Source organism: Sphaeramia orbicularis, chromosome 4 (assembly GCF_902148855.1).
Source record: "Sphaeramia orbicularis chromosome 4, fSphaOr1.1, whole genome shotgun sequence".
NCBI classification, from domain to species: Eukaryota; Metazoa; Chordata; class Actinopteri; order Kurtiformes; family Apogonidae; genus Sphaeramia; species Sphaeramia orbicularis.
The window spans coordinates 55,666,494-55,693,872 of NC_043960.1; the positions used below are offsets into that span (position 1 = coordinate 55,666,494).

General features: G+C 39.1%; 1 protein-coding gene across 1 annotated transcript in view; it reads left to right on the top strand.

Annotated features, from left to right (window-relative positions):
* Window positions 1–27,020, top strand: part of LOC115418087 (ankyrin repeat domain-containing protein 13C) — an 82,180-nt gene extending 55,160 nt beyond the window's left edge. Inside the window, 8 exon segments of the mRNA XM_030132399.1 lie at window positions 723–789; window positions 6,427–6,571; window positions 8,818–8,949; window positions 13,577–13,738; window positions 19,726–19,805; window positions 20,818–20,916; window positions 23,571–23,671; window positions 26,081–27,020. Coding sequence (XP_029988259.1) covers window positions 723–789; window positions 6,427–6,571; window positions 8,818–8,949; window positions 13,577–13,738; window positions 19,726–19,805; window positions 20,818–20,916; window positions 23,571–23,671; window positions 26,081–26,211 — 917 coding nt within the window. The 3' untranslated portion in view covers window positions 26,212–27,020.
* Window positions 27,021–27,379: the final 359 nt, after the last annotated feature.

Consider the following 27,379-nt stretch of genomic DNA (forward strand, 5'->3'; position numbering starts at 1 on the left):
CTGACGCCACCATACTCAATGTTTGAAACTATTGGCCCCACCTCCAGAACCCAGAAGTAGGTCAATATTTCATCTGCCATTTTTTACAGCGGGAGTCTATAGAAATGTTGTAACTCTGTTTTCTCTACTGCTCTGGTCGCTACCTACCACTTTTTTTTTTTTGCTTACTCTGCTTAGTCTGACTCCAGAGTGTGTGCCAGGACTGAATTCTATGTACTCACTGTATCTTTGTAAATTATTGACGAGGTTGGAAAGATTACATAACACACCTAGACTAGTAACAAACTCCAAATGTGCCGCAGATTAGACAGAGGACATGTAGTGAGACGGCACAGATGTCAACAACAGCCCAGGCAGACATCTCAAAACTATAGAAATGTACGTATTGGTTAAAGAACTACAGACTCTGATGCTTAAAAAGTCTCATGGGTCTTTGGGATCTATGGGTCATCGCTGACGTTCTTTAACCCAATCAAATATTCTGAACTGTTAAATGTCTTTTTGTGTCCTTAGTTTGCGTTGTTGTGTTACTTGCCGTATTCTAACAGTTGATAACTTCTGAAATATTAGGCTTCAGAGCTGTGTATTATCACTGGCATACGGCGCTGTCGTCTTTCTGTTGTTAATGCTCAGCGCGGTGGTTCTTTATAACTGAGTGAGGTTTCTAAATTTAGGCCCTTCCAGGATGTTTCTTCACATGTCTTTATCTTTCCATGTTCCAGTGCCTTTGCTGTCCAGAATCCTGCCGTCAGACGCATGTAAGATCTACAAACAAGGCCTTAACATCAGGCAAGTTCTGTCAATTAAACAGAAATACTCCACCAGTTTGTAGTAAAACATGAATTCCTCATTAAAATATTTTGTTGTGGTACGTCAAACTTCATTTATACCTTGTGCTGCAGACAGTGTTGGGGAGACTTCCATTCCGTGTCCTTCAGCTACATAGTTCAACTCCATTTTCCTCTAACTTCCTGGTAGTTAAACTACCTTCATATTTTGTGCTGCATCAAGTAGTTCAAGTTAGGGATGTAATGATGTGAAAATTTCATATCACGGTTACTGTGACCAAAATTATTACGGTTATCATTATTATCGCGGCATTGTTGAAATTGTTCTCAAAATGTTCAAAAAGTACTTATACACACACTGAAATAATTTAACCAAGTTATATTTTGAAAAATAAAACAAAAAACAACTACAACAAAAAAACCAAATAAAATAATTGGCACAATGTACCTTCTGTTGCAGAAACATTCAAGTATTAACCCTTAGTAGTCTGAGCCTTTTTTGTCCATTTTTAATTACTTTTGATTTTGCCTTTATATACTGTATAAACAAATGTTTACTATACCCATGTTTGGTATCTTTTTTTCAGCACAAGTTCATCTATCTCATCTGCCGATTATTTTTTCCACTTTAACCTGCTATATCAACATAAAAGGACAAAAAACACAAAAAACTATAAAATCCGATTTGAAAAATGTATATAATTTATTGCATAAATAACACAAAGATGCTAAATGAACCTTTTCAAAGACTTTAAAAGTGAATATTGGTTCCAAATATTAGATATAGAAAATTAAAACTATAATAAATTTTAAACTATGCTCAAGTACTTGACATAAAAGCGTATCTATACATAGGCGCTTTCTCCGGAAAAGTGCGGTAACCAAACACAGCTATCATTATAATAATTAGAATTTAAATGGTAATACAAACCGTTGGCAATTTTACCATGGTTTATCATTATACCGGTAATCATTACATCCCTAGTTCAAGTACTTCTTGGGTCATTTTCTTGTAGTTAATTTATTGAATTTGCAAACTACAATTTTGGGCAACAATGTAAAATTAAGGGTTTTTTTAAGATTTGTTTTGTGTAATATAAATTATATTTCACCTTTGAACACAGACAGTCCCTTTTTCTTTCATCCTGAATCGCTTTAAAGTAGAGCTGGGCAATAAAATGATAACGATATATATCACAAAATAACTTTTCCTCAATAGAAATTTGAAATATGGTTGATACAATTCCGATGGAATTCATTTGTCTATATTTTGACAGACAGAACAGCCAATCATAATTAAGTAGCGCTGCACCGAACCAGTCACGCTAGAGCCACATCAAGTTAGGTTGATGCCCACAGCACAGGTGTAACGGCAGCCGCAGCGCACACACTAATGTTTGGACTGCAGCGGCTGTTCCCTGAGAACATGTGACCGAGAACTTGGCTGACCGGGTTAGGGTGCAAACCATTTTGGTTCAGGGGCCTTCAATACATTACGGAGGTGTACCCAACGAATACATGTAGAATATGTGAAGAACACAAACTCACCTTTCCTTAAGTTTCATTTTTGGTTTTACGCCAGTTATGGCAGTTACAGAACACACCCCCACGGATAAACCCTGGTATTGTTTGATGAAGATGGTCTTTTTTGTTTGTGTTCTCTTTTAAAACTATAAAGCTTTTTCCTACTGGTCAGACTTTTATGCAGCGTTTCTACGACATGGAACTGGATCGATTCGACTCCGCTCGGCTCGACTCGGGTACCAGGTACTATTTCTGGAGACCGTTTCCATCACAGGATACTACCGACTTTACAGCGCCTGGACGTCATAGCGATGCGGCGCGTTACTTCCTCTGCTCGCGTTACTTCATCTGCTCAGAGAGTCGCTGATAAACTCGCTCGTTGTGTGTTGTCTCGTCAAGCTCATTCATGCTGAATTTTTACTTCGGCCACCAAAGACTAAATCTCCTTGAACGACCATGGTGTAGTTTTGTGGGCTGTAATCATGTGGATTAACCTACTGCTATATTTACTGTAAACTTCCACATCTGTTTTTTCGTAAAACGGTGGGTCACAGAGACAACTCTCTGACCAATCAGTGGTCTGCAGTGTTGACACGTCATGTTTTAGTATCTGGTCCCCAGTCCTGGAACCTCGGTGGAGGTGATACCAAAAAACTAGTTCCGGGTACCAGATTCCAGGTCCTTTTTCGTAATGGAAACGCAAAAAGGCGGAGTCGAGTCGAGCCGAGCCGATACCATGTAGTGGAAACGCGGCATTAATTTAGTTTTAAATCTATGTTCCTGTTTTATTGATCTGAAACAACTGGATAATGTTCTTCAACACATCTGTCATGTTCAACCTCTGACAGAAAATATATCATATTTAAATCAAAAATTACCTTGTGATGTCTTCACAATTAACTTATGAGTAATGGTAAATTTAAGTTTGACAAAAATAGTGGTTTGATTTATATTGTGATACATATCGATATCGTCTGATATGAAAAAAATTAGCGTGATATGATTTTTTTCCACATCGCCCAGCCCTACTTTGAAGCCATGATCATATCATGACATCACAGCCAACACTGCCTCTGATTGGCTGGTCCTGGCACCACTCCAGTGCTTCGCAGATGTGCGATCATTACTAACGTCATGTGGTTGTCACCAACATGGACACCCCTCCCGCCAGCCCCGATAGCCACGTGCCGCCCCAACCATGACCATATTTAAACAGATGTCGATGCCTCTTCAAACTCGACCGATGTTTTCACTTGTGAGCTGTGGAAGAAAAAAAAGGAGGTGCTAAAACTACTTTTTCCAGCTGTAGTTTTACTACATTTGTCCAAAGGTTGAAATGGAGTTTGTCTGAACTACTGCCATGATGAACTACTGTGGTTTTATAAGCTACACCTGCAAAGTCCCCAACACTGGCTGCACATGACAACCCCCCCCCCATTTCCCCCACTCCTAGACTGTGAAATGAGAGGTAACGTGTGTGTGTGTGTGTGTGTGTGCTGACTATCTTCTGTGTTTATATCTGCCTTTCTCACTTATACAGTAGATGAAACAGTTCAGCTACAGGATTATCCCCTTGCAGACCAGAAGTATTAACCAGGCATCAGTCGACTGTTTGGAGGTCAAGATCATAAGATTATCTGTTTAAATGGAAATTAGGTTTTTAATTTTTGTACAGGATGAAGAAGTCCGTTATCCAGCACATAAACTGATACCAAGGCCTTGTTGATACAATCCAACAGGTTTCCATGATAAACATTTTCATATTGGTTGATGTCTGTAAAGAAATAAAGATAAAAAAAAAAAAGGAAAAAAAGAGGAAACATATGGTTGAGGTCCAGTTTGCAGCTGGTTCAGCAGAGTTTCATTTCACTGACATTCTCAGTCTGTGTTTGTTTTGAGAAATTTACATCAGCCACAGTTGGAGCCGAACTGAGACTGGGCTGAAGTTGGAAAGAGCAACAGTGAGAAATGTATGTTACTCAGAGAAGACTGTGAGACCAAACACACACGGCAAAGCAAGACTGAGACAACTGTAAATCCAAAATATAAAGCAGTGAGGTGGCTGGAACTCCAGAGTTCAATCAATCAAATGTATTTATATCGCATCACATCATAACAAAAGTTATCTGATGACCCTTTCCATTTAGAGTGGGTCTAAACTAGACTCTGAAACCAGTTCACAGACACCAACAGAATCCTGCTGGAGACGGTGATGTATTCAAGGTGGGACGTCAAATGACAGAATGTCTCACTGTGACTTTTTAGGTACAATGGTATTTCCTTAAAGAGGTAAAAAGAAGGTCATACAAATATAAAATAGAACTGAGAATTATTTACTTCCATGGACGTAACGAGATGGAAATGACATACGAGATGAAAACAAAGTAGAAGAAATAAAATGAAAATGACCAAAGATGGAACTAAATGAAAATACCATAAAACATGCAGATGAAAATAGGGTAAAAAGATAAAAACAACCAAAGACATGACAACATTAAAAAATATAAGATGGAAACCATGTAAATAAGCTACAGTAATAATGACTTAAAAGACAAAACCAGATGAAAATAACTCAAATATATGACAGTAATCTGGGCTGATGAGTTCGCAGACAAATGTTCACAATATAATCTAAAAATAATTGTAAATTAGCATTTTTTCAGCCAGTGCTACTGACATCTGTGATAGAGTAACAGACCGGGACTGTTTGAAAAACTGTATTAAAAAAAAGTGTGTGTGTGTGTGTGTGTGTGTGAGATAGCCTTGATGTGGAGCTCATCATTACTCTGTGAAACTGCTTTGAGCTCTTATTATCCTGAAGTCACACAGAGGAAGAGGAAGAAAGAAATAGAAAGAGGGAGGGAGAGTGTAAGGCTCCATTCAGGTGTAGGTAAATGTGGCCTAAATCTGATGTTTCCACCCATATGTGACCTGTATCCAGTCTGTTAAAGACAGTCTGAACAGCACTAATCCGACCCAGACCACTTTCATATGTGGTCCTAAATCTGACCCAGACCACTTTCATATGTGGTCCTAAATCTGACACAGACCACTTTCATATATGGTCCTAAATCTGATCCAGACCGCTTTCATGTGTGGTCCTAAATCTGACCCAGACCACTTTCATATGTGGTCCTAAATCTGACCCAGACCGCTTTCATATGTAGTCCTAAATCTGACCCAGACCACTTTCATATGCGGTCCTAAATCTGACCCAGACCGCTTTCATATGTAGTCCTAAATCTGACCCAGACCACTTTCATATGCGGTCCTAAATCTGACCCAGACCGCTTTCATGTGTGGTCCTAAATCTGATCCAGACCGCTTTCATGTGTGGTCCTAAATCTGACCCAGACCACTTTCATATGTGGTCCTAAATCTGACCCAGACCGCTTTCATATGTAGTCCTAAATCTGACCCAGACCACTTTCATATGCGGTCCTAAATCTGACCCGGACCACTTTCATATGTAGTCCTAAATCTGACCCAGACCACTTTCATATGCGGTCCTAAATCTGACCCAGACCACTTTCATATGCGGTCCTAAATCTAACCCAGACCACTTTCATATGTGGTCCTAAATCTGACCCAGACCACTTTCATATGTGGTCCTAAATCTGATACGTGTGTGATATTTTCCAATGTGACTTCAGTCTGAATGGCCAGGTTGCATTTATCTGACCTTTACGTCATTGAAATGCGACAAACGTCACAGTTCTGCGTCCCAGGAGTGTTACTTCTGTAAACACAGTGTGTGTCACGTATTCCGTCAGGACCTCTTTTGTGCATCAGAGTCAAACATCTGCCTTAAACCAGAACCACAACACAACCAGACAGGATTGGACCACAATGAACACATGTGGACAGATGGGACTGGACTAGAATCACACAGCAGAACAAAACACTGTTCAATGGAAACACCTAGAAGGACAAACTGGACTGGGTCCAAACTGGACAAACTGGACTGGGTCCAAACTGGACATATATGGGTTTTATTTTGGTAAAACTGTCATTAAACCCAGCTGGTGTCACCAGTCTGTCTGTTTCCTTTCAGTTTGGTCACATTCTTCGGTGCTCTACTGAAAACTCTGTGTGTTTGTGTGTGTGTGAACAGGTTGGACACTACTCTGATAGACTTCACAGATATGAAGTGCCAGCGTGGGGACCTCAGTTTTATCTTCAATGGAAATGCCGTACCATCGGAGTCTTTCGTTGTGTTGGACAATGAACAGAAAGTCTACCAGCGGATCCACCATGAGGTAGATCTGAACCGTCCTGGTGCAAAACACAAACACACACACACAGGTTTGAACTTATTTCAGATCCCAACACACCGTCTATGTTACTGGATAGAAGGAGCATCACTCAGACTATTTTCATATTATTTTTATCAGTACCTTTGCTCTACCTGGATCTTTTTTTTTCTTCAACTTTATTGAAAATTTGTAGGTGTACAACACAGAGAACTATTGAACATCAAGATGTCAAAAGGAAAAAGCATCTAAACAAATAAATTAAAATAAAGCAAAGATTTAGAGACACAAGAAGAAAAGACTAATAATAATAATAATAACAACTTAAAATATACAGATCTAAGAAAAATAAATTAATTAATAAATACATCAGAGAGTAAGTTCAGTCCATTTTAAAGAATTCTTTATAAATTGCCAGTGCTTTTTTGTTAAAGATCAATTCTATTGATTTAATATATTTTTCAAACTCAATCAGAAAGAGTTTAAAATTTGGGTGTGTTTTGGCATATTTATGTTTGTGTATATTAAATTTTTCTGCCTGCATCTTTTCAGAACCCCCCCCCCCCAAAAAAAAACAAAAAACAAAAAACAAAAAAACAATTACATCACATCTAACCCATAAAGACCCAGAGCTACTTTTGTGTCAGTTTCAAAATGAATTTTTCTCTGTATTGAACCTTTCTTACGTGATTTATCACCATTTATTGTAATAGTATTCTCTGTATTTTGGGGTTTTTTTTCAGTAAAAATCTGGTTTTTTCCTATATGTAATTCACTGATCATGTAAAAGTTAATTAAAGCTCAGATTAAAATTAAGGGTTATTATATAAGAAACATAGAAAACTGAATAAACAGTGTCTTTTTCAGTCCAATCTGTCGTTAACTGAACATAAACCCAGTGTGTCCATCCACTGTCATTAATCCAACTCCATGGGTTTTACTGGTGAATCAGTGCTGGAGAAGATGACGGTGTTTCCATGGTAACTACGAAGCCTCTGAACATCCAAATGGGTCATATCTGATGACCATGAAAAGATGAAGAACTGTATTTTACACCAATTATTGACATGATAGGATTAATGGATCTAAATGCACTGGCTGTATTTTACATGATTGGCATGGAGAAATAAAGGCATTTTATTTTTACACAAATCCTATAGTGTGCTTTGGAGTATTTTTTGAAATCGTGCACGGTAATGCGGAGTTTTCTTGACTCCATATCTAAAAACCCAATTTGAACCAATAGTTTTACTGCTAAAGTTTTAACACAAAAATAAACAGAAGCAGAAAACAGTACCCCTTGCCTCCCCTTTGGGGGCGGGGTACTAAATGTCTGCCTGTACCTGGTGCTGTCATGTGTCTAGTCTAAATTCATCAGTGTTTCTATCTGTGAGCTCCATACACATACACATGTGACTAAGTCTGGTTGTTTAAGCAGGATTGGACAGTATCTGTTTTAAAGGAGGGGCTTAGCAAAGAAAATGGAGACATTTTACAATAATATATGAAGTTATTGGTTAAGTAATCATCAAAATAATTTACAGATAAATTAACAGTGAAAATGTCTGTTATTTTTTATCATTTCATGTTGATTTTATGGTTCTGATCGGTCTAACTGCGATACAAATTCCAGTTTTTGTATTTTCAAATGAAGTAGCTCGTTCTTTGGTGTGTGTTTGTAGCTCATCATTATGTATGTGTGTGCGCGCGCGCGCGCATGTGTGTGTGATGTTTGCTGTTACTGGACGTGTCTATAAATCTCTCTCCTCTAATCCCAGTGGTGATGCTTTCCTTTCCTTTTTTTCTTTTATCATTTGTACATTTCTGTGTTTACTTCCTCACCCTGCTCATGCCGCTGCAGCAGTGGGTGTGTGTCACTGTGCACTTCATGTGTGTGCTTTACTTCTGTCATTTTCTCACTGGCCTGGTTTCCAACATCTTCAAATGGCTTCTGATGACATGATCATGTTACATGTTACATGAACATTATAGTATCTGGAAAATAGGGGCAGGACATCCAAATGATGACTGTTTCATCTTTTATTATTATTGCTGTTGTATTTTAATTTTACTTTTTCGTGTATGTATATGTATATGTATTAAATGTTTATGTATATTAGAATTTCTTTTTTTGCTTATAAAACTTGAAAACCAATAAAAACTATTGAGGGGAATAAACCTCATGTTACATGTGGGTTAATCCTAGACATGATCCGACCTTCAGAGCGCCTGAACCTTATCTGTGTTTTCAGGAATCAGAAATGGAGACAGAGGAGGAGGTGGACATTTTGATGAGCAGCGACGTTTACTCTGCCACGCTGTCCACCAAGTCCATCACCTTCTCCAGGGCGCAGACCGGCTGGCTCTTCAGAGAAGACAAGACGGTACGGTACTTTTCCTCCTGTTATTGCCTGCAGTGAAAACACTGTCCTTGACGTTGCTGTGGGTCAGATGTTCCACCTGACACTGGAGTGTGTGGAATTTTAGTTGTTTGTACCAGACAGAAGGGTAGGAAATGTGATCTGTTCCCTGAGGAGTACAGGAAATCAAGTGGAGCCGTATAGAAGGGAGCGCACCCACATGTACAGTATGTATCGTGTGGCTTCCTTTCTTACTCTTCTGTCAACATCTAAGTCGCTCTGCTTTCCTCATCATATTTCCTGAGCTACATCTTCCATCCTAGACAGGAAATCAGGAGCGATAACCTCAGGATGGAACAGCGGGTTCAAGGCCTGGGGTTAACCCTTAAAGGTGTGGGAGACTTTTGTGACCAATTTTTCATTAAATCTGTCAAACCTCAGTCATATCCTCAGTATCATGAATCTGTAAGTCTTTCTGTGATTACTCACCTGAATCTCTTGCATTACGGTGAACAATTTTGAAGTGTCATCCACCATAAACAAACCATGTGTTTACAAAAAGAGCTGGGAGGTAACTCGGGCATCTTTGGAATTTTGTCACGACGTGCATTGTGGGAAAGGGAGGTTCGCGCAGCCGCCTGATAGGGGCAGCGGCAGCGCAACCATATGGTATTATATGGATGAAACAAACACGACGCATAAACGGCTGAAACACGGAAACGGCTGGAGGAATATGCATAGAAGGAAGGGAGCTCCTGCCGTTTCCACGTCGTGTCTGTTCCAGCTGCCGCTGTCAGGCGGCTGCGCAAACCTCCGTTTCCCACAATGCATGTCACGACAAAATTCCAAAGATGCCCAAGTGACCTCCCGACTCTGTTTGTAAACACATGGTTTGTTTATGGTGGATGGCACTAAGAAATTGTTCATCATGATGCAAGAGATTCAGGTGAGTAATGACAGAAAGACTGACAGATTTGTGATACTGAGGATGTGACTGAGGTTTGACAGATTTGATGAAAAACTGGTCACGAAATTCTCCTGCACCTTTAAAGACCCACTGCTACTTTGGTGACAATAAAAAAAGGAACACTTCTCTCCATTTAAGATTTCTTAAGTGTTTTTTTTTTTGTTTTGTTTTTGTTTTCTTACTGTGTATTTGCATAGGTTTATTGCATTTGATTTTTTTTTTTTTTTTACACTTGGTTTTTATTAATTATTTATCGTTTTGTCATACAGAACACAAACAACAATCGGGAACAGATAATAGTCACCATCTAATAGTAAAGATAATTTAGGTTACAGTTATGAGAAAGCAATCAAGCTACACAATTAAATTTTTAGAGCAGCAGTTTATAGAACATTTCACAGGACTATGAGACAAACTACCCGTTAATTGTATTTAAAGAAACTAATCAATTTGCCCCATCTTATTGTGTAAAGTTCAGCTTGCAGCCTCTTCTCTTAAGTGTTTTATCACCATTTGTTATAATATTATTCTCTGCATTCTGCATTTTTAAAGTGACAGTCAGGTATTTTCCTATATTTAATTCCCTGATCAGGGATGTCAAACTCATTTTAGTTCAGGAGCCACAAAATAGTAGCATAAGTCAAACAGTAGCATAATAGCCCTGAATAATGACAACTCCAAACTTTTGTCTTTGTTTTAGTGAAAAAAAAAACCCTATTAAATTATGAAAATAATTTACATTATTAACTATCTGAACAAAAAAGACGTAAATAACCTGAAAAAACTTCTTATGAAATTTCTTATTAAAAATAAGTGCAATTTTAACAATATTCTGCCTCAGCTTATCATTTCTACATGTGCATAATGGATCAGATCTACAAAGGCACAAAACATTTAGTAACAAAATTACATTGAATTTTCTTTAGACATTTCAGGTTGTTCATATTTGTCTGGTTATTCACATTTTATTGTTAAAGGATAGTTTGGAAATGTAAATATTTTCATAATTCAATGTTATTTTTTGCAGTAAAACAAACAAAAATTGAAGTTGTCATTATTTATAGGCATAATGTAATAGTATTTTTTTCACATTAAATCAAAAAGAATTTTTGGAGTCATTATTTATAGGTTATTATAAACGGGCTGCATGTTTGACACATGTGATGTAGATGTTCATTAAAGCTCAGATTAAAGTTGAGGGTTATTATATCAAAAACAGATCCAACTGAATAAACAGTGTCTTTTTCAGTCCAATCTGTCATTAACTGAACATAAACCCAGTGTGTCCATCCACTGTCATTGATCCAACTCCATGGGTTTTTCTGGGGAATCAATGTTGTAGAAGATGACGGTGTTTCCACGGTAACTACGGAGCCTCTGAACGTCCAAATGGGTCATGAAAAGATGAAGAACTGTATTTTACACCAATTATTAGGGATGCACCAATGGCGATACCAGTATTGGATATCGGTCCGATACTGAGCATGTGTGCTTCTGCTCATACTCTTAAAAGTATTCTGATACAAACACACCGATACCACTTACAGCAGCATAACGTTCACAGTTAAGTTCAACAGGTACGTGGTGGAGGAGTAACGTCAGCAGTGTGGAGATTTTTCAAAATAAACGACGGTGACAAAAGTAACGCTGACTGAAAATTATGTTAAAGACACAGACAGATACGGACGGAGGGTTCTGTCCGTCCTCTGCGTACATTCTGTACATAATTCTGTCAGTTTTCCGGGTGCTTGTAAATGCGTACCCAGACGGAAAATTCGGAGCTGAACCAGCGGGAACCATGGAGGTAGAGTATCTGTTCAAAGAGCGACTGTGTGAGTTAGAGAAAAAACTACTGACAGATTTGGGACAACTACCCTCAGCAATATCAACATTAGTATGACAGTAGTGTTACCTCTGTCATCTCCATGTTTATTATTATTTACTTTCTTCTTCTTCTCATAAAACTTTACTCTTCTTCGTGGTATTTGTCCAGTATGGTAGTGATGTTATGAGATATACCGAGGCTTCGAAGCATGTGTCGAGTAATGGAGGGGGCGTTCCCACGAAGCGTGTATCGAGGCTTGCTTCTTTTAGGAGAGGAGCCGAAAACGATGACATCCGAAGCCTCGCTGCCCGGCTGTACCACATGACTGTTTCGCAAAGTGGTTCAGAGGTGGTTTTATGTGATTCAGGTTTGACAGCAGTAGAAACCCCTCAGGCTCCGTTTAAAATGTGGGTTTGTGATTGAGAGTTACAATAAGTGCAGAGTTTGAACAAAGTTTGGATAGTTTGGATAATAGAGATTGGATAGCGTTTATATAGTTTGGAGAGTTTAGAGAGACATTATTTGAAGATTTAGGAGAGGGAGAAGAGAAGGATGAGTAAGAGGATGGAGCCAGTGAAGAAGAGGAGGATTTCCCCTGTGTGGGAACATTTGGATTTGATAACTCCTAATAAGGTCAACTAAATCTAACATTATTTCAGACACATAAGGTTTGCTTATCTGGAGTACTGGGAGAGACAAAAAAATTACTGTACCCCAATTTATATAATCTTGCTGTTGCAAGTTTGTGCATGCCAGCATCTTCTGTACCATGTCAAAGGGTGTTTTCAAACGCCAGAGAGGCTGTGTCAAAAAAAAGGAATCACTTCAAACCAAAAACTGTTGAGAAACTGTTATTTCTGAATAAAAATAAATCAAATCTCCCCTGTCCTGTACATCATTGTCCAGGTTACATAAGCATGTTCAGTGCCCTCTTCCTAGATCCACAAGTACTTTCACTGTCTTCTGCCTGTTTATGTCCATGACATTTTCCTAAAGTGACAAAAAAACATTTCACAACCTCCCACATATGATACTACCATTTGGGGGAAATTTACACACACAGAATACATTCAGTAATATTTTATTATATACATATGTGATAATTTATGTAGAGAAATTATTTGGTCAAACATTTTTTGTTATTTATAGTCATTCCACAGAGCCATAACAGACAGAAAACTTCAGTGCATCACACATTCTGTGGTTCAGATCCAGCTGCCTGTGATTCTACACATGGCCAGTAGGTGGTTTCGTGTGCACACGAAGCTTTGAGAAATGAACCCTTTCTCGAACCAAATGGCTCAAGTGGTTCGATGCCTCATGAGGCTTCATCTCACCATTACTACAGTATAGTTAATTCAGAGCGGCGCCCCCTGGTGGATTGATTGACAAACGCTCATTCCAACACATTAAATGTCAGTAGCAGCACTTTGTTCCAGTCAGACTAATGACAACGACAATAAAGCACATTTACAAAAGGAACTAAGAACTGGAATGGGATTATTAAGGACTTATATCGGTACTCGGTATCGGCAAGTACTCAAATGTAAGTACTTGTTCTTGGTCTGGAAAAAAGTAGTTTTGGGGCATCCCTACCAATTACTGACATGTATTGATAGGATTTGTGGATCAACAGTTATTAAACAGTTCCATCAGTAGATGGTTTGGTCTCCAGGGCTGTTTGGGTCTTTAAGGGTTAAATCCAACACATGCTCAGCAGGGGTCATGGAGGCCACAGATGAGTTATGTGGAGATTGTTTTCTGTCCCTTTGCTCTTTTGTCCTTTTGACATGTTTGACATTAAAGGGAAATTGATAACTCAGCAGGAGGACTCATCTAAACATTTCTTCTATCTCCAGGAGCGCGTGGGAAATTTTCTAGCAGATTTTTATTCTGTGAACGGCCTGGTCCTGGAGTCCAGGAAGAGACGGGAGCACCTGAGCGAGGAGGACATCCTGAGGAACAAAGCCATTATGGAGAGTCTGAGTAAAGGAGGAAACCTCATAGAGCAGAACTTTGAGGTGCGTCACATTTGGAGTTTGTGTTTTAACCCACAAAGACCCAGTAGTACTTTTGTGTCAGATCCCATTTTAATTTTTCTCTATATTTAACCTTTCTTAAGCCATTTATTGTAACGTTATCCTCTTTAGTTTGAGTTTTTTCAGCGTAAATCGTGTATTTTCCTATATTTAATTCACTGATCATGTAGATGTTCATTAAAGCTCAGAGTAAATTCTAAGGTTATTATAGCAGAAACAGACAAAACTGAAGAACAAGTGTCTTTTTCTGTCCAATCTGTCATTAACTCAGTGGTTCCAACCTTTTTTTACTCCTGACCCCATTTTAACATCACAAATTTCTGTCGACCCCAGACATTCAAAATGGAGACATTTTTATGCTAAAATTAATTTGTTTTTGATCCTGTAATAGTTTTCTGTACTATGTTTCAAATACAGGTTAATTTTAGAGGACATTTAGTCTATATAATGTATATTATTGTGGACGGAGGCAGTAAAGCCAGGTGTAGATTACTGCACAAAGGGAGACTTGGATTTTCCTTGGTCAGGATATGTGTAGTCAGTCCAGCTTGGATTTACAAGGCTGACAATTAATACTGAACAAACAAGAACTCAAACTGTGAATTATGAAAGAGCTGCAGCATCTGAAACTGACCTCAATGAACATTTGACAGATAAACAGAACCACAGTGCTGCAGTTTCACAACCACAGTTTGTCTTTTATATATTGTGATTGTCTCTCTCAACTCACCATTTATTTTTATTAGTAAGTTGTTTTTTTTTAATCAAATACTAAAAATTTCAGGCGACCCCTTTTGAATTCCAGGCGACCCCACGTGGGGTCCTGACCCCAAGGTTGAAAAACACTGACTTAGACTATTACTACAGGGTTCAAGCTGGGTCTGAAAAAGTCTGAACAGCCTTGAATTTATAAAACTGCATTTAATACCTTAAAAAAAGTCTTTAAAAGGTATTACATTTGATGTGGTAGGTGGGGGCAACAAACGTCCTGCCCCCTCATATAAAGGGAGGGAAAAGGAAAATGAGGTGCGCAATAACAGGAGACATAGAGGGATTAGTAAAGGGTCTTCAGTTTCAGTTTCACTGTACTGTGTGTGTGTGTGTGTGTGTGTGTGTGTGTGTGTGTGTGTGTCCGAAATGGGCCCGGCATCATCTGTTCTTATTATTTGTGCATACTGTATATGTTATATTTTCTGTGCAGATGGAAATATAAAAGACAGTTAATGCAAATAAATCCATTTATACTCTTATGTTCCCTCACCCAATGAGAATCGATAGGAGAACCAGATCGATAAGCAAAATCGATAATGGAATCGGAATTGCTAAAGTCTTTTCGAGTCCGCTCCCTACATACACACACATAATAATGCACACTAGGAGTCATGAATTTTTGCCATTATGGCTGTGAAATGGCCATTAACTTCTGTTTTTAGTCGTCTTGAAAGGATCTTAAAAAGCCTTAAATCCAAACTGTAAAACCCTGATTCAACTAATCAACAATAAACAAAAGTATCTTAACGACAAGTAATTTTAAGATCATCTGAGACTGAAAACAGTCTATGGTTTTTTCAGAACCTCTGGGTATATAAAAGTGGAGCTCTGTTAGACGGTTTGTCCTCTAATATTTGTGTCCAAAGCTGTTGTGTAAATAATAGATGCATTCGTCTGAAGTCTGGTCCAGGTTTATCAGAGTCCAAACCCTCACAGTAACAGGGTCAGATATCACTCTGGTATCTGACTGGTGTCTCCTTTGACCCGTTTCAGTCCCGTCTCCATCCTCTGCCTGTTCATGAACCCGTTTATGTCCCAAATGACCCTGCACATCTGTTTCCTTTGTCTTCTGTTTTGTCCTGATTGTGAACTAACAAAAGGGTACTCTCACACACAGATAAATGTGGTTGGAGAGGCTATTTTAAACCTGGGTCACATGACTGATGCCCACTTTTACGTCCTCCAACACCTTCCTTTTCTATTGGTGTAGTGATGTTCTGTTCAGCTCCATGGTGTCCATCAGACTGTGCACTCAGTGTGTCCTGTATGTCCTCTGCATTTATTTATGCTTTATATTCCTCTTTCTGAGATAGAATGGAGAGTATTTTGACACCTGTTAGTCACATGTGTGCATGAACCCTCCAGCTGGTAGCCTACAAGCCCCCCCTCAACCTCAGCAACATTATAACAGTGGTGCAATTATAACTTTTATTGACAGAAACATCAATATTGTATCAATAATTTTTTTTTCCTTGAATAATTTTTTGTTCAAATTAAAAATAACTTAGATTTTTGTTTGAATAATACAAATAAACTCAACCAGACTGCTCTGAGACAATATTTGTCCAAATAAAAATAGTAAATGTCCAATTATCTCCAACTATGACAATACAGTTCCTTTTTTTAGTCCAACAAACACATGTTGGTTCCACAGATGAACATGTGACCAATATCAGTGGGTCAGTGAGCCCGTTTCCACTGGACATCTGAGAACATTCAAGTCCAAACTGTCCAACCTGGTCCAAAACACAAACATGTGTGTCCATGTGTCTGTTCCCGTCCAGTCCTTGTCCAGTGTCCAAACCTAAACTCTTTGTCTAGTCTAGTGACAGATCACCATGGCAGTAGATTGGTTTGGTGGACATCCAGAAAATGAGTCCAGGGTGCTCCAACCATCAAACATTAGTTCCACCTGATACATGTTCTAATCTGAAGAACAAAAAAACACCCAGGACTGATCCCAACACTGGATTATATCATTGTATATTATTTTCATAAGATAAGACTTCATTTATTCCATTATGGGAGAAATTTCAAACAACAGTCAATTACAGAGAAAATACAGGTAGAAAAAACACAAATGGGTGAAAATGAAAATAGAGAAAAATATGAAATTTGGTATTTATATAGATATTTAAATAAAAAAACAAAAATTAAACATTCTTTGCATATTTCCATCATTATCATCATCATGGTCTCATCACTAGTGTCTGCTGGTAACCACCAGTCCAGTCCAGTCCTGACACTATCCTGTCCCAGTGGAGTCTTGGACTTTGAGACAAAATAACACCCTCAGTGTAAAGTCTAACCACACTGACTTCCTGTCAGACGTGGTTTATTGGAACATTCTTCTTGTCGGTTCTTTGATGTTTTATTGTTTCTGAATGAAAAGCTCTCCCTCATCCTCTGACTCCCACCTCCTCCTCAGTCCACTTCCATGGATAAGAGTCCCAACACTGCCACCCAGTGGTGAAAGCTGTAAACTGCACTGTGTTCATTCTCAGGGACCCCCCCACCCCTACGCCACCCACCCACCCACTACAGTATGTTCCAGAGTTTGCTTAGAAAGCTCTTGTCTAAACAGTGAGAATAAAGCTGCTCATGCAGCGAAGACAAAGCCTTTCAACAGTCAATGGACGCCTTTTAACTGCTCTGCTGGTTTTTGTCCTCAGCCTTTTTGTCCCTTCGTCCTCTGTTTGTTCACAGTCTCTTGAATTCGCTCCCACTGGTGTTCAAAGTGGAAAATAAGCTGTGTTTCAGTGTGCCCGCCGTGTTCATTGTAGAAGGGGTTTTTCTTTCCACCGTAGCGGTGCAGTGATTCGTGGGAGTGTTTGAGAGGAAAATAATCCTTTGGTGTGACGTGGCTGTGTTTACTGCGCAGAGGCTGAGGTCCCTGTGTGTGGACACAGTGTTTTCAAACTGGGCTTCAAACTATTGATCGCACGGATGAAGCCTAAAACCCCCGGTGCCGTGGAATGATAGAGGGGGCGGTGCCACATACCAGCCTGGGTGTGTGTACTCTGTCCTCATCACAACAACAAGCCTGAGTGTGTGAGAGGAGAGCATTTAACCCACCGTAAAACCACCAAAACAGGTCTGGGGGGACTGTAGGGTCTGAGACACATCCAACCATTATTTCAATATAAAGTCTGGACTGAAAATCTGATAAAAGACAAAAGAAGGAATTGGGTCATCCTCAAAGGGTTTGTTTGTCTCCAACCAAAAGATAGATAGATAGATAGATAGATAGATAGATAGATAGATAGATAGATAGATAGATAGATAGATAGATAGATAGATAGATAGATAGATAGATAGATAGATAGATAGATAGATAGATAGAGACATTTTTTAAAAAATGACTCACAGAATAGAATAAATAGAGTATCCAAAGGTCACACGGAAGGACTGAATTTATCCTGAGAATAACACGTGTTATTTCAAGTATGATTTCCAAAGCAGCAGCTCAGGATTTTATAAAATAGTGGAAGTTCATTCAAAAATGATATTTTTTTTCACATTTTTATTAAATTTGATTACTATCCTGATGTAAATGTAAATACACAAGAATAAGAAACATCTAATTCTGGTGCCATAGATTTGAAGGAGAGACTGTGTGGGTTAGAGTATACACAACATGATAGATAGATAGATAGATAGATAGATAGATAGATAGATAGATAGATAGATAGATAGATGGATAGATGGATAGATAGATAGATAGATAGATAGATAGATAGATAGATAGATAGATAGATAGATAGATAGACAGACAGACAGATGACCTCTATTAACTATTCTAGAAACTCTATGAACTCTAGTAACCCTCCAAATGCAAAGATGGACTTCTCCCTGAAATATACCGATGACTGAGGCGTCCAAGCAGACGATGATGAGCAGTTGACTTTTCTGTGGAATCAGTGATGAGTGACAGAAGCACAGTCTGATGCATCTCAGCCTTTTTCTGAATGTTTCGTCTGTCCTTTAAAGTTGAATAAGAGAAACATCCACAAAATAAACTCTGGGACAGACTGTACACATGTTCAGGTGTGTTTGACCCTCAGAACTAACCGGTGCTGTTGGTTTATGGTGCATGGGTGCCCTCTAGTGGCCTGTTGAGAGTATGTTATTCTTTACCCCTTAAAGACCCAAACATCCACCGGTGACCAAAACCATCTATTGATCTAAACTGTTTAATAACATCTGATCCACTAATCCTATCAAACCATGTCAGTAATTGGTGTAAAATACATTTCTTCATCTTTTCATGGTCATCAGATATGAACCATTTGGACGTTCAGAGGCTCCGTAGTTACCATGGAAACATTGTCATCCTCTACAACTTTCATTCATCGGTAAAACCCACAGAGTTGGATCAGTGACAGTGGATGGACACACTGGGTTTATGCTCAGTTAATGCACTGGTTCTCAGTCTTCTTCTGTTGTTCTCCCCTTTGGAGGACCATAAACCTCCAGCTCCTCCTCAACCCTAACAACGTTATAACAATACTTTTTGCTTTTCCTTGAATAGTTTTTTGTTCAAATTAAAAATAAGTTAGATTTTGTGCTTGAATAATACAAATAAACTCAACCAGACTGCTCTGAGACAATATTTAATAAATAAAAATAGAAAATGTACAATTATCTCCAACTATGACAGTAAAGTTCCTTTTTTTAGTCCAACAAACACTTGTTGGTTCCACAGATGAACATGTGACCAATATCAGTGGGTCAATGAGCCCGTTTCCATTGGACATCTGAGAACATTCAAGTCCAAACTGTTCAAACTGGTCCAAAACACAAACATGTGTGTCCCTGTGTCTGTTCCAGTCCAGTCCTTGTCCAGTGTCCAAACCTAAACTCTTTGTCTAGTCTAGTGACAGATCACCATGGCAGTAGATTGGTTTGGTGGACATCCCGATTTAATAAATCGCACCTTTAGTCTGAGTTTTTATGAACATCTACATGATCAGTAAATTAAATATAGAAAAATACATTATTTACACTGAAAAAAACATGAAATACAGAAGATAATATTACGATAAATAGTGATAAATCACGTAAGAATGATTAAATAGACAAAAAAATTACTGTGGGAACTGCCACAGAAGAAGCATTGGGTCTTCATGGGTTAAAGTAGTCAGTGTTTTAATCTTTATATCTAACCCTGTGTTGACTTTTTTCTCTCTGCTCTTCAGCCAGCGAGGAGGCAGTCTTTAACCCCCCCATCAACCAACACTATATCCTGGGAAGAATACATCAGTGCTGACAACGGAAAGTATGTGACCACTTCATGGCATCTGATGTTAAAGTACTGCATGTATACTAGAAAAACCAAGTGGTGTGTGTGTGTGTGTGTTCGCACACAGCTGACTGCTGCAGTTTGTCATATTTATGTATTTTTAGTCAGTGAACAGACTAGTGAAAACTATAAGTTCATCGGACCAATATTTTGGCAGATATTAGTAATTTTGAATACAATATCCTTACAGTCATGTTGTTATGGCCAGAACTCTTTGACGGTCACTACTGGACAAATGCGGTACAGCATGCACAAATACACAACAGCATAAAAACTACCACATCTAGGGTCAACACACTAGTGGATATCTTTAACAGTAAAAGGAGGAAATATCTGATCCTCTGTTGTTAAGTTATTCAAAATAGTTTTTCTTACAGTACAACTAGCTCGTTGATCCGTGAGGAACCACGGGTTCTAGGTGTGGTAGTTTTCATGCTGGGAAAAGATGTGAGTCTATATTTTATAAGTACTGACATGAAAACTGTTTGGTAAATCATTCTTTAAAATTTAAATGACAGTTGATTCATTAATACCGATATCTGGGGACTGAAGTTAGTAAATGCGTCATTCCTGTTTTGAACTTCATTTCCCATCATGCACTGTGGTACTGCACTTTCCGTCAACTGTCATGGACATAGGGCATCCTATCAACTTGCTATTTTCACTAGTCTGTTCATCGACCAAAAATACATAAATATGAGAAAATGCAGCAGTCAGCTGTGTATGGACGCACACATACACACACACACACGCACACACACACACACACACACACAGACACACACACACACACACACACACACAGAGTCCACTTCCCTTTTAATGTATAGATCTTAGTTCTTCTGATTTGCTTCAAACACCTGACATGGAAGGCACTTCCTGTCCGTGTGTGTTACTGGTCCACACATATGTGGTTGACGTCTTCTCTGAATACTGAGCTGGACGCTGTCCTCGGTGTGAGCTCTAATAAAAGTCTGTCCTACTTCAGAGCGCCACATCTGGGACGAGAGCTGGTCTGCAAAGAGAGCAAGAAGAACTTCAAAGCCACCATAGCCATGAGTCAGGACTTCCCTTTGGGCATTGAATCGTAAGTGGCTTTTATTACATTTGGCCAAAACAAGTTCACATGAAATAGAAACACAGGGAAAATAAGGCTTGAATATCTGCAATCTATTCTTTTAAATTAATTCTATTCTGTTAACATTATTCAGGACTACTACTGTCATGAGGAACTTGGAGACGTCAGAGCATTTAAAACACCTTTTAGCAGGTCTGCAAAAGTCAAATTATCTATACTTCTGGGAAAACCATGGAATCTACATTTGAGGGACACAAACGCCTGTTTTTAGCTGAAAATAGGGTCACCATAAGACTGTTGGGCACAATAAGTGAAAGTGAACTGTTAGTGATATTATCACACCAATAAAATCAAAGATGAATGCCAAATAATTTCTAAATACTAAAAGTAAAACCAAAACTCATTAGATTTAACACTTAAAGACCTAAACGTCCACCTTTAACCTAAACCATCTACTGATCTAAACTGTTTAGTACCTGTTGATCCTCTAATCCTATCAATCCATGTCAATAATTGGTGTAAAATACAGTTCATCTTTTCATGCTCATCAGATGTGACCCATTTGGACGTTCAGAGGCTCTGTAGTTACCATGGAAACACCGTCATCTTCTCCAACACTGATTCTCCAGTAAAACCCATGGAGTTGGATCAATGACAGTGGATGGACACACTGGGTTTATGTTCAGTTAATGACAGATTGGACTGAAAAAGACACTTTTTCCTCCATTTTCTCTGATTTTAATATAATAACGCTCAACTTTGAACTGAACTTTTATGAATATTTACATGATCAGCGAATTAAATATAAGAAAATGCCTGATTTTCACTTAAGAATGCAAAAATACTGAGCATAATATTAGAAAAAATGGTGATAAATCACTTAAGAAAGGTTAAAAGTAGAGAAAAAAATCCTTTAGGGACTGACGCAAAAACAGCCCAGGGTCTGTATGGGCTCATGTGACTTTTTCTCTTTATCCTGATGGAAAACTTTAACTCTAACTCCACATTTAAGGCTAATATTTAAAGCATTCCACCCCTGGATCCTTGAGATGTTCCCCATCCTTAGAGTAAATGTGTCACATTTAGACACAGAACAGAAGAATAACTAGGGTGGACCTCCAAGTTGTCTTGAGGTTTGAGCTTCGATGGTTGTTATGCAGGTATTTCACTAAAAACTATGCATTTTTGCAAAACAATGCATTTCGGGCATCTATGGCTCAGTTGGCAGAGTGGGTCGTCCAATGACAGAAGGGTCGGCAGTTCAACTGTCCAGATGTTGAAGTGTCCTTGGGCAAGACACTGAACCCTAAATGTCTCCCAGTAGACCTGGCAGTGCCTTGTACGGCAGGAGCCGCCTACGGTGAGTGGGTGAATGTGAGGCTTTGTAAAACGTTTTAGGCCTTAAAAGTGTGGAAAAGCGCTTCGTAAGTACCGACCTTTTACCATTTACAAAGTCGTCCCACGGGCCGGGTTGGACCCTTTGGTGGGCCAGTTTTTGCCCCCGGGCTGTATGTTTGGCACCTGTGTGATAAGATGTACAACAAGCAGAGCATCTACAGTCGGGCCCATTTTACATCAGCTGGTGCTCCGACACTGGGCTGGCTGCTCTGAAAACAGCTAAAGAACTTCTAACTGTCCACTTTTATTCTGAGGTAACTGGTTTGGATGGTCCTTAAATGAGGAAACTAGTTCAACATAACTTTATCTGGTGATTAGTCAGTTGCAATTTGTCAGTTTCCTTCCATAAACTCACCAGAAATCACAATTTCAAAGGTTATTTTGCAAAATCTTCCTCTGGGGGTCCCCTAGTTCTGTTAGGTTACCGACACAACACCGCTGACACAAACATTCCAAGAGGAAACACTGTCAGTAAGAGGTGAACCTGCCCTGGGCGTCAGAACCAGAGGATAATGTGGGTAAATTCAAGTATAAAACAGACTATGCTTATATTATTTATACTTATATTATCCACTCACAGATTATTCTGATTCCATACAAAAAAGACTTCATTGAAACATCAACATATGACAGGAAGTCTTAAAAAGCTTTAAAAGTCTTGAATTCACAAATCTACATTTAATACCTTAAAAAAGTCTTAAATTTAATGTGGTAGGTCTTCAGCTGTGTTTCCATAAACTTGTTCACTGTATTGTGTTTAAATGTGTCTGTTAAATCTGTTAAATGTCCAAACTGTAAAGACAGTAACGTTAGTCGTCTCGGTTCCACCCGTCCCAACCAGACAATTTATATTGAAATTAGGAACCAATTATCTCTAATTTTGCAGCCCCCTGTGTGAACAGAACATTCAGCCCAACATGTGCAGCCGACAAAGCTGACTGTAGGAACTTAAAGGGATGGTTCGCAAGCAAAAAGTAACCATGAGGAAGTTCCAGTTTAATAAGGTCTGGATGGAGAGAAGATTATTATTGACCTGGATGACTTTTCCTAAATTCTAGGAGTCATGAATTTTTACCAGTATGGTCATGAAATAGGCCTTATTTCTGTTCTTGGTTTATTTATTTCTGTTCTTAGTAGTCTTAAAAAGGCCTTAAAAGGACTTAACCTGAACTTGTAGGTCCCTGTAGGACCCTGACACTGAGTCCTGTTTGTCTGATGATACTGACTGAGCGTCTGTTCTGACCCCCTGTTGTTGTTTTTGTCAGGTTGTTGAACGTTCTGGAAGTCATCGCACCCTTCAAGCACTTTAATAAACTCAGGGAGTTTGTTCAGATGAAGCTCCCACCAGGCTTTCCTGTCAAACTAGGTAAGAAAACACATGCAAAGGCCACGGTAACAGCCCTGTTCCAGACAGACTGACAGTCCTCTGGAATGACCAATGAGTTCACCTGAAACTGAGCTGAACATGTGACACTAGGACTGAACATCAGATAAACGATCAGTCATTTATCCATATAGTTATGATAGTGTTCATTATAGAGTTCCATAGATGGTACAGGTTTATAGTATTAGTACTAACAGTTACAGTAGTAGTACATCCACTGGTAGTACTAGTATTTGTAGTAGGAGTATATTTGGGCGTCTCAAAAATCACTTTTCTCTTCAGATCATAGTGTTACTTAAACCAGTTAATCTCCAACATGATAATTGACCCCCCCAAAATTTCAGCAAAATCCATCAACGTTTGACCCCCCCCCCCACCGCAAAGTATGAAGGGCCCGTCAAAAAACGCTCATTTTAACCCAGAAAATCACATATCTCTTAGGTCTTAAGTGTCCACAAATTGCTTTTATCTGGTATTTTACAGCGTCCCTGTAATATCAACTTCATAGGTTCGTGTATCAGGTGATATATAAGTGAAAATAAGGTGATTTTAAGATAAAATAACTCAGTTATAGGCTAAAAACTTGAAATAGAAAGAAGTTCAGAACAGTAAATCTAGTTGAACACAATGTCTATTTTCTTAACCCCCTTTTCAGCAAAATACAGGTTTTAGTTAAAGACAAATATAGATGACCACTTAGATAATAAGGCTAAATACAAGATTTAAGGTTGCATAAATCAAAGACTTTAATGATGACATGGTTCTGATAATCTGGACATACTTTTATACAAGTGCATTTCACAGTTTATTCAGATATTACTCGCTTGATTCTGTGGGAACCAGACACCAAGATGATGTTCCCTCTATGGACACCTTCCATGGCTGCATTGGCATGGATGGTGCCCGTTGGATGTCCTTAACACCTCTTTCTGCAGTGTTGTTAATGACAGATAGCTCTAGACATTCATTCACTCATTTTCTGAACCCGCTTTATCCTCACTAGGGTCCCTAGGGTCACTTGGAGCCTATCCCAGCTATATAGGGGCGAAGGCGGGGTACACCCTGGACATGTGACCAGTTCATCACAGGGCTGACATATAGAGACAATGGGCAATTTAGATTAACCAATTAACCTATCAGTGCATGTGTTTGGATGGTGGGAGGAAGCTGGAGTACCCGGAGAGAACCCATGCAGACACAGGGAGAACATACAAACTCCACACAGAAAGGTCCCACCCCCATGGACTGGTAACCACTGCACCACTGTGTCGCCCAAGACAATAGCCCTCATTTGTCTGTACTGTGGCTCTTCCTCCCACTGCTCTGGGGGTGCTTCCAGCCATGCCCCATCCATGCCTAGAAGGTCAAATATCAGTCAGGACTGGGGTCCCACAGATCCTCCAGGTCAGGCTGCTGTCCATGCAGGAACTTCTGGGTGAGAAAGGTGGGCTTTCCTCTAGTGAATCCTGCAGGTTTGGGCTTGGCCTGCTGTTGTCTTGCCATGGCTGCTCTGGTTTCTATTGGTACTTCTTTATCAAAGAGACTTAGTACCACAAGAGACTCAGTCAGGTACCACGTGTGACGCAGTATGGATGTCTTTACTTTAGGCACTTTAGTATCCATTTAGTATCCATTAAACATGGTAATGCATTGAAAAACAGCATTTTTTGATGTTTTTTGACGGGCCCTTCATACTTTGCGGTGGTGGTGGTGGTGGGGTCAAAGATTGATGGATTTTGCTGAAATTGTTTTGGGGGGGCTAATATCATGTTGGAGATTAACTGGTTTAAATAACACTGTGATCTGAAGAGAAGAGTGATTTTTGAGACGCCCTATAGTATATCCACTGTTAATACTAGTATTTGTAGTAGTAGTATATCCACTGTTAATACTAGTATTTGTAGTAGTAGTATATCCACTGTTAATACTAGTATTTGTAGTAGTAGTATATCCACTGTTAATACTAGTGTTTGTAGTAGTAGTATATCTACTGTTAGTACTAGTATTTGTAGTACTAGTATTAACAGTTATGTACATTAGTTCTAGTTGTTGGTAGTTCTGTTAACACCAGCTGTTCTACTTTTAACAGTTCTAGTTCAGTTTGATGTATCCATGTTCTCCCTCTACTTCCCCCCATTCCCCCATTTATATTTTAAATGATTCAAAATGAGTTTATTTAAGTAAATAAGGAATTATTTTATGTTGACAAAAGGTTCATTTATTAATTAATGACCAATTTATTGATTTTTATTATCAATGAAAGAGGGCACTTTTAATTTTTTTTTTTTTTTACACATTTACTTTAAAAATGTGTTATTTTTATATACTACAGTTAACAGGAGACACCTCCTGTGTCACTGCTTCACATGTCCTTTCTGTTTTCTTCCTCAGACATCCCCGTGTTTCCCACCATCACAGCCACGGTGACATTTCAGGAGTTTCGCTACGATGAGTTTGAGGAATCCATTTTTACCATCCCCAACGATTACAAAGAAGACCCCAGTCGCTTCCCTGACCTTTAACCCTTCATGCACTGAGCTGAAAACACGCCAGTGACTTTACCACAATATGTACATTTCCAACCACTAAAGGAAAACAGGAGGGAAGAAAAAAAACAGCTACAGCTACTGTTCCTGAGCCACCTGGATCCACCTGGATCCACATGGATCCACCTGGACCCTGAACACAGATGACCTTGAGCCGGCAGAGGTCCGAGCCCCCTGAGGCTGGATGTGAGGGTGACGTCGTCCACATCATAAAGGGTTTTCAGGTGTTGGAGGAGGTGGAGTCAGCCGTCACTGTAGGAGGGGCAGCGAACTGTTGAGTCCGACAACTGAGTCTGAAAGGCATCCAAGTTGGAGATGAACCACAGAACAGGTGTGTGTTTGGACCGAAGACCACGCCTGGGATTTAAGTCTGGACGGATGGTCATAAAGGGACTGTTGGAAACGGAGCTGGAGTCAAAGCACTGACATAAACAGAGGAAACCCACTAAAACCCACTAAAACCCCCTCTGTACGTTCGGTTTTTGCTGAAGTAGACATAATAATAATAATAATAATAATGATGATTATTATTATTCTTGTTATAAAGTAGGTATAGGTGTATTTCTTTACAGATCTCTGTTGTAGGATTCGGGTGGATTATGGAGGAAAGACCTGCGACAGAGGGGAGTCCAGTAGAAGACCCACTGGTGTGGGTTTACTGCTCCAGGCTTCTAAGGGTTTGGTGTCTTTGGTCATTCAACTGGTTTGACAGGAAACAGGAATTCTAGCCTGTATATATATATATATAAAAAACGGTCTGTTTTCAGACAGGGAGGGGTTAAATACGGAGTAGACCACTGGAATGACCCCTCACTATGCACAGTCAGTTCAGTGGAAAACATGCACAGTCAAAGCTGCTTTAATAAGGTTTGATCAAGTCTGGATTTTTTTTTTCTACGTAATATCATGAAATCATGTAAATATTCACAACACTTTTAATTGGCCTGTTTTCTGTTCGCATTATATGCTTTCTGCGTGTGTGTTCACACTGCGTCAAATACCACGCACTGAGGGTTAGGGTTATGTGAACCGCAGAGCCTGGTGTAAACTGACACGCAACCAAATGGCGTTGAACAATACATGAAAGAATGAAAATGCGTATGTATAGCAGCCAAATGCTATAGACACAGTCGGCAACGACGTC